The following is an 8987-nucleotide window of genomic DNA, read 5'->3' as shown; positions in this document are numbered from 1 at the left end:
AATTTGTTGCTGAAACTTTACTTTGGACGATGCAGATTTTCGTCTCAGTAAATATTGAAAAAAAATCGTGAGGTAAATGCTAAAAATAGCGTTATTTGGTTTGAAACCGGAATGGACTGAGCCGGCCGCGAAGCTGGTACTTCATGACCTCGGGCCAAACATTTCCCGTCCAGTTTCTCACTTAGTCAATAAGTAAATATTTTTGCTCAGTTCTAAGATAGACATATAGATATGTAGCCTGTTCGTGAGAGGTTCTTAATGGAAATGAGCGAAAAAGCGGGCAATCGAAAAATTGCGGGACTCAGTCAAAGACAAAATTTAAGGACAAACTCGACCGCTGTTCAGGTAGCACAGGCTCGACAGACGCCGTTGCAGGATCCGTGTTGCCCTCGTTTATTTCTTTGTATATGAAGCCGGGGAGACTTGGAAATTGAATATCAGTGAGTTTAAGAGTACCGTTTGAGGCAAGGCAGAAATAAACTCTGATTTGAACCATAATTTTGGTGGTCTTGTGAAATAGAAGGACTTTAAAAGAAGCTGAATCGCGTTTGTCTTTAGTGCGACTGGTTATAGTTGCTAAGGAATTCTGGTAGAGGCAGAGTTCGGCTTTTTTTCGTTGTGAGAATTTAGCACCCAAATGCAGACTCCTTTAGATATATGGATCCAGACAAGATAATCAGGCAGTACGAAACAGCGAAGAAGCGCCAGTATGCTAGACGAGAGTTAGAAGCAGAGAAAGCTTCATTCACGTCGTTAGCCGTTTCAGCGCGACGGGCAGTGCTGCTTTGGTGGAGTATATTACAAGATAATTGGTTTTATCAGATGAGTTGTTAAGGTAAATTGGCCTCCGTAAAGAGTTTCTGAGCTGATGTTTAGAAACTTCTTTACAGAGAAATTTCGTACAAGAAAAGTCAACTTCATTAATGAACGAAAGTAAAAGGATTGACAATCTCCGAATAAAAATCGTAAAGTGCGTTGGCGTTGGCAAGATGAAAAAAGCGTTCAAACAATACAAAAACAAGCGATGGGCGTAATTTTCGATACACAAAACTCTCAGTTATTGACTATTGACTTGGTCCTTACCGACAGAAGAAATCTTTTAGGTACACGGCCAAAATCGACCTATGGCAAGTCTTCCAGCAGTCGATTTTCGTTCTCAGTCGCGAGAAATGCCATTACCAAAGCCACTGAATACGTAACTTTCGGTTTTTCTTTCCGTATTTTAGTTTTCTTCCTTTTCTAAGAAAGTTTAAACGTCACTGTCTGTGAACGATACGGATTTTTCAATGTTTTAGCGGCCATGATCCGCAAAAATTTCGGTTTCTACGTCTTCCATTACCGTGTTGGCAATGACAGCAGAGACGGGCGAACCCATAGCTTTATTAAAACCCTGTTGATAGTAGGTGCCGTTGTATGCAAATTGCGTGGTTTTGAGGCAAAAAGACAGCAGATTAATAATATCCTCCACAGGCAAAGAAGTTCTTCGTCCTTGGGAGGCATCCTCTCCGAGTCTCTCCTCCGCAACCTTAACGGCAAAATCAACTGGGATTTTAGTGAAGAGCGAAACAACGTCGAAAGATACTAAGTCTTTGCAAGCGTTGAGAGTCTTACCTCTTTTGAATTTTTTGGTTTCCATTCTACTATTCAGCTTTACATTTATGTGACAAGCACTCTACAACTCTTTAGCAAATTTAACTTCGCTCGGCATCGTTTTATTCATTCAGGGAGTTTTATTATCAGTCCAGAGGAAGAAAAATGTATATGCCATCAAGGCAACTATCGATTAAGTTTTACATCTTTGTTGAACCCTTTGGACAGCTGTTTAAACACGATGGTACGCCCTGTAGTTGCGCCGCGTGATTTTGGTCTCACCATCACGTGATTTGTTTTATCGGCGTCTGGGACAACCTCTTCATTTACTCTCACATCTCCAGTTGCTACATTCACCGAACCGCTGACTCTCACCTGAGATAAATTATTCATATTGGAGGTTAAATCCTAGAGCCTTTCGTTTGGAGAGAAAGTCAGTGCCAGACAAAGTTCTACATTTCCATTTGATTAACTCTGTTTTGTTATGTCACAATTTAATTGCCCTAATACTGGATCTTGTTCAGTACCAATAATTTACTTATCCACAGGACGTTAAAAAAAAACAAAGAATCGGCGATAAAATTATAAAATTCGCAAAAAAGGCTTTTTTCATCTTTAATTTTCTCTGAAATGATCGTTAAAAAAGAAGTCTTGAAGTTAATTTAACTTTTTTGATTTTGAGTTCCATCCCCACTGGCGGTGATAAAGGTACAATCTTGTTCAAAAAAATTGTGTCTCTGTAAATAATCAAACTACTGACAGCCAATCAACTCAAGTTTCAATAACTTTGCATTCTGCAATGTATATAAAATAGATCTGCCTTTTCTTTTTTTGCTCAAAAAATGCTTCTAGACATAATTTTTCCCATGCCATAAAGCTTCAAAAGGGATTTGGAAACCCTATAGTAAAAGAACTGTAATGAACAGCCGGAAATTAATGATGAATAATAATAACAATAATAACTAATAAATGAAAATGATTAAAAAACAGATAAAAGTAATAAATAAGTAATAAAAAGTGATAAATAATACTTCTTTAAAAATTTTCAACTGCGACTTACAATGCCTTGGAAAATTTAAATTTAAAACTTCTAAAAACAGTTCTACAATACGTACTCCGGGACATGTCATCACTACCTCGTTTTTGAACTTCTTCAACTGTACGCAAATCACTCACAAACTCAAACACATGGAGACTGTGAAACTATTTCTGGCCTTTCATGTTCTCCAGTGCCGCCATTTTCAGGACACACTACTTTACCACTGCAATTATGACGTAACACCCCGTCTGCATTAAGTGTTAATTGGAAACGACTTTCTGAACACAGACCTCCAGGTCTTTATATTAAGCGGTCGTTGTCATTTGGCGAGCAAGACTGGTTTGATGGCGTGAGACAAAGATCCAGACCGTATGACTTAAGAGGAGTTGCGGCAGTTGGACTAACTGTGGAAACAAAACAAATTAGCTTTAAACTAAATAAGTGAGAGTTTTATGAGGTTAATATTAATCTGTAAACGCAAAGCCAAAGCAATACAAACGATTTCACCCCAAATACCTGTTTGCATTGTTGCCACAATCATTAACGATAAATTAACATTATCCATTATCTGTTACTGTTTCAATTTCCTCAAATGTTTAAGGAGGACTTTTTAATCATAATTTCCAAAAGTACCACAGAGTTACTGAATTCTTGTAGTGACTTTTGTTGAAAGTCTTAATTTGGCTCTCAATTTTTCCACTGGTTTGTATGTTTCCCAACCCTATTCAAGAAACGTTTTTCCTACAACTGGAAACAAAATTAAACATTTTGCCTTTAATAACAATAAAGCCATGTGCATGAGAACAGTTCTTTCACACGCCATACCGATCGAGACGATTACACTACCCAACTATTTTATCGGTTTGTCTCAGCGTTTCAGTAAATCGCGTAACAAGCTGAGCTATTTTTACGAGGCACCTCGGGAATATTTTTCATGAATGAGGGCTTTTTTAATACCTCAGTCCTGAACAAGTGTTTAACACAACGGTTGAATCTGCTAGGCCTCGGATGGACCCTTGATAATGACAATGACCAGGACCTCCCTGAAAAAGATTTAAAAAAAGATACAAAATGTTCAAGGTGAACCGGGTTAACGAGTGTAGCATTTAATAACTTAAACGCGGACAGAAAAAACTTTATATGTCCACGATAGATTTCGTCGGCGATTCTCTTGTGAAAAACAATTTGCTAATAGATAAAAGACAACACAGTGATTATGCACCATACAAAACGCAGCTTAGTAAATATGAGTTGGTCACTTTAATTTCGTGTGGGGCCTCTTCATCCTTAACATTCGCGTTAGGATTTGGGTATAAACCGAAAAATTTTAGAAATGAAAAGGGTAAGATTACATAAAAACTGTGGGGCCATGGGCAATTTGGTTTTATCAACTGAGTTGATAATTTAAATTGGCCAATGTACCTTAGAAACTGCTAAACACTTAACGGTGGCCAGTTTACATTATCAACTCACTTGATAAAACCAAATCATCAAACTCTAGAGATTATGCATATATGCATTCACAGATCAACAGTGGAAGGAGGGAGTGGTGGCAGTTAGGGAATGTAAAACTCTAAATCTCAGGCAACAGCTTTAAACTTTTCAAAAGCCAGTCGTCATGCACCACATTTGGTTGCCAGGTAGCTTGGTTTGCTGGTATTCCTGTGGTAAACTTTTTTAACATGCTAATGCCAATTTAAGTCGAATTGCATATTCATGAGGATAAACAAACTTATAATAAAAACTTTTGAGCCAACAAGGAGTGCATCTGATTGGTTGACACGGTGGCGCTAGTTTTCTAGACCACTCACAGAGCGAAATATAGAAAAAACAATGCAATCTCAGATTACTTTCGACACTTGATTTAACAATGCTCTGAAAAATGCTAAAAAAATCTTAGTTTTTTTACAAATTACCTCTTGAATAACTTCTGAACTATCACTAGCAAATGTGCGAACGATAAATGATGGAGAAACAAGATCTCTATCAGATGAACAAAGAAAAACAAAACGACTCGTTATCTCTATCACAAAGAATAAGAAGAAAAATAAATTAATCATAACCCAATTGCTGGTTTTCACGTGACGTCACTAAATTTCAGACTTCAGAACTATTGATCCTCCTGAGATTTTATTTTCATGATGTATTAGAGCAGCTAAAAACTAATATTCAGACAAATTTTCACTCCAAATGGGTTCTTGGTTTAGTGATAGACTACTCTTGAATTTCTAAGCTTTTGCGTGACGTGGCCTTTACATGACGAGCAAGAGAGCTGTTATGTTGGTTTAAAAGGTGACTTATTTAGGGAAATTCAGCTATCTGAACAGTTCTTGTATTAGAATAAAGTATTATTGTTACGTTTATGAGTTCTTAGAGAGATAAATTCACGCTTTTGTAGCAAAACTCAGGGACAGATGTTTCTGCTGGTTTCCGGCCGCCATGTTGGTGCCCATCTAGGTGGGCACCAGCATGGCGGCTCCATACAAATCTCTATAAATTTGGCAAAAACGTTTCTCCTCATATCTTCCGTAAGAAAAATTGCTGTGACCTGAATCTTGGCGAGAGTCTTTACATATCTAGCTTCTTTCTATTTCCAGATTCTAGACTAAATCGATTGAACGGTTTTTATTTTTTATTTTGATCTATTTTGAATGGCGTGACACTGAAAACCAGCAATAATTGGATTTTAGAGACCAGTGTCACTTTTTGTAACGTTTGATTCTGCATCTCTTATCAAGAAAGAGGGAAAAACCTGGTTACTGGTTAGCATTTCTTGCTAATATCCCATTAGTGGTTGAAGTCACGAAGTCTCTTTACCGGGTAAAAGAGATAACCAGAACACTTACAAGACGGAAATGATCAGGTTTTTTTTTATCAATGCTTAAGTGAACCTACAACATGCAAACAATTTCCCCTTAAACAGAGAAAATTAGTAGACTTTAGTCAAAAGTCAGTTGTATGATGAAACCAAACATACTTATTTCGTTTTATATCTAGGGTCCAGTCCTTGTCAGCGGTATTCAGTCGATAGGAGGCGTCATCCACGTGACCTCCCTGAAACAAAGTAACATCATCATCCAGGTCTGCCGAGCTGGCATAATTAACAGTTAATCTTGGTTGACGACAGTGATTTATAGGAGCCAAAAGTGGAATTAATTCCTAGAAGAACGTTTTAAATCAAAAATTGTTCCGTTCCGCGTTAAAAATGCATTTAAAAAGAAATCAGTATATATATATATATATATATATATATATATATATATATAAATTTAAATTCTGCTTTTCTGCTAGTTGCTTGGCTTCGCCATAAGCACAAAAATTAAAAAAACCTTTTCAGATGTTGACAAATCCCTTTTTTCCCGCCTGCCATCAACGCGTTCCGGGAATTTGATGTGATAGTCGCTTTGATAGGCCATGTCTGCAATTCCAAATTTTCTTTGTTAGAGAATTAAAAAAAAAATGAAAAAGGGAAAAGAAAGCCAATAATACAGAATTCATAAACCGCATAACGCTTCGATATCATCATTATATCTCTTTCAAGGAAAAAATAGGAAACTTAATTGCAAACTGGGAGCTTGCGTAGTGCAAAAGCAACCACAATGTGCTGATGATCAACCAGACGCCAATTTTCATCTTCCTCTAGTTAAGGTTAGATATTACATATCACAGAAATAAATATGTTCTGTCAAGTTTTTAACCATGGCCGTCTCTTAGCATAGCCAATTAAAAGCTTGTATTTCTTTTAAAGTCGGTATTTACAAAAAATATAAAAGGCTTTTGCCGTGTCATTGTTCTCATTGTCGACGTTGTCACTGCTGAGTTTGTTTATAGGGTTAACAAGAAAATGATTTTCGCTCGGGTGATATTTGTTTTTAGATAAATCACAACGAAAACATCATGAAAAATTCATGTTTTGCATTCCTTTTTCCGCTAAAAGTGGACAGTTTTTCCTAAATAAAATGTTCTTTTTATTGATAACACCTCGATTAAAATTTCTTACAGCTCCATCACATTAACACTCATCTATCGGCCTTCAAAACAAAAACTCCATTACAAGTTTCTTTTTTTCACCCACAGCTGATACTGGCAATACGTTACAAATTTGTCAGTTATAAATTGAAGATTGGATTTTTTTCATAATTCTCAGGATCCTCGATGTAACCTTTAATTATTAATTTTAAGAATAGCAGTAATCGCTATCAAGTCGTGATTTGATGAAAACCATAGTTTGCGGCTCATCTAAACTTTAATTAAAAATTTAGACAAGATTTTTTAACCATCCATGAACAAATCCCTTCAGTTTCAATGCTGATAGTATAGTTTTAATCGTAAAACCGATAAAAACTGGAAAGTTACAAATACACATTGACATCCTTTTTCCTTTTATTGTAAATATGGCCTCAAGGGACATTTAATGAAGGCTTTCGCAGCTGAAATATTACATTTACTTTTAAAACATTAGAGGTTAAAAAAAAAGATATTGTTGACATAAAAAGACATCCAAAACATTTATTAAGAAGACAAAATCAACATTTGTTTAAATAATACCAGGTAAATTTAAAAAGTCCCATAAGACATAAGTTATGCCCTACCTGCAAACTTCTTTCTTTCAGAGCCAAACTACACTTTGCTGGTCCAGCCTTGTGTAATAGCTGTATTTCAGCCATATATGACGCCAGAATAAGACACAACGAAAACTAATGTTAGCATGGAGGTCAAAACATGTGTTTTTGTTGATTTAGCTTTTCAAGTTCAAAGTGTGAAACAAAGACATCTTACAAAGCCGGATGTTATTTTTCCATCGCTGTATACATTTAGCTAACAATCGCAAGTGACATTTTTTGAAAAAACACGGGCTTGATTTATTTCCGCGTCGGTGCAATTTTGACAAATACCTAGTAAGAAAAGCTCATTTTTATCATTCTTACGCTCCTTTCGAAAAACTTTCACCTTTACTTTGACTTTATCTGATGAACCAACAAAAACTTGCGAACCTCTCGATAATTCTAACAAAGATGTGATCCCAATAGCACGCTGAGATGTTACTTCTCAGCTTTATATTTAAACAAACTCCTAGCAAACCAAAGTCTCTTCCCGTGTGGCCCCAAAAATGGTCTTGTACATCATTATATGAACAGCACCTAGTCATAAAGCCACGTTATAGACGAGCAAAGTGTTTTTGACTCATTTGCAAAGAGTTCTCTCTATTTCAAAACTGGTCAATGTTTGGTTCTCCATTATTTTAATTTTTTTAAATATTATGTATTTACTTTGTATTTCAGAGTTTTCCCCATAATGCAATGAAGAATTGGAAAACTAACTTTTGTTTTCATCCCAAAGGAGGATGGCCAAACGAGGGTGTCTACCTCGTTTACTACAAGGGATGGCAATCGGCTGAGATTCAACTTCTTTAATCTCGGTTGGGAGATTTATCACATAAAAGCGATTTTTTGCGGATTCAGATATCTTTTTGTACTGTCAATTTAAGGGCGTAGTTCGGATTTTTTTAAAGGATGTGACAGGAAAGAAAGAGAGAGGGGGAGGGGGAGGGGGGGGGCGGGGGGGTGACACTTTCGAATTTTCGCGGCCATACGTGATGTGGACCATACCGCTTACTTATCACGTGTATCAGCGGGCTCGTATTCACGCAAACAGAGGCAGCTGCAAATTAAGTATACAGCGCTGCGCCACCTGAAACAAAAGCTTTTTTGAGTTGATGAACTTAAACAAGTGATGAATAACGGCACCTACCCCTTCACTTACATGGCCAATAAGATTGGAGATTTTTACAAAAAGGGATGATAAGCATCGGCCGAAACAAAAGGCTAGGGTACAAAACTTCTTCGTGATTTCACATCGGAAATGAAAGGAACTGTAGCTTTTTGAAACGATACAGTAAGACTGCCTTCGAATAGCGAACTGTTTTCGCTGTGGTAAGTTCCCCTTCCGCACATTCATACAGACACGCACGCATCCATACACGCGGTTAAGATTAAGGGGGGGGGGGGGGAAAGAGTTCAGCCGTTATCGCCTGAAGGTGGCTGGAAACAGCTTTCCCATGCTCTGGCCACCAACTAATTTTTTAAAATTCGCTCCAAGGCGAGACCTCCTCTCAAGAAAGAAAATCCTAAAGTTGTGAGAAAGTCTATCAAGGATTTTCTGAGACAGTCCTTAAGAGCTCTTTAAAATTATTGCCCATAACATTAGCACAATAGTGGCGCCCACTATGTCAAACTTCAATCCTTTAGTCAACACAAGGGTGAAATTGGTTTAACTGCGAATAGGGAAAGTTTGAGGTTTTTGAGCGCTTTAAATGTAACTGGCAGGACTCAAAAATTGTTTCCAGCCACCTTGCGTA

At 37.1% G+C, this 8987-nt stretch overlaps 1 protein-coding gene and 1 long non-coding RNA gene across 2 annotated transcripts; both read right to left on the bottom strand.

Annotated features, from left to right (window-relative positions):
* Nucleotides 1–1681: 1681 nt before the first annotated feature.
* LOC149037248 (uncharacterized) lies at nt 1682–3425 on the bottom strand. The gene is made up of 2 exons (XR_016181117.1): nt 2727–3425; nt 1682–1965 (listed from the first exon to the last, which is right to left on the bottom strand). It is a non-coding gene; the product is annotated as an uncharacterized LOC149037248 (long non-coding RNA).
* An 8-nt stretch (nt 3426–3433) lies between these two features.
* On the bottom strand, nt 3434–8152 carry LOC149037247 (disintegrin and metalloproteinase domain-containing protein 8-like). Its single transcript, XM_089187512.1, has 5 exons — nt 7222–8152; nt 5959–6047; nt 5607–5683; nt 4546–4612; nt 3434–3672 (listed from the first exon to the last, which is right to left on the bottom strand). The coding sequence occupies exons 2-5, from the start codon at nt 6043–6045 to the stop codon at nt 3580–3582; spliced, it is 324 nt and encodes a 107-aa protein (XP_089043638.1). The 5' UTR covers nt 6046–6047; nt 7222–8152; the 3' UTR covers nt 3434–3579.
* Nucleotides 8153–8987: the final 835 nt, after the last annotated feature.

Source organism: Pocillopora damicornis, chromosome 11 (assembly GCF_964200805.1).
Source record: "Pocillopora damicornis chromosome 11, jaPocDami1.2, whole genome shotgun sequence".
Lineage (NCBI taxonomy): Eukaryota > Metazoa > Cnidaria > Anthozoa > Scleractinia > Pocilloporidae > Pocillopora > Pocillopora damicornis.
This window is presented reverse-complemented; position numbering and strand designations above follow the sequence as displayed.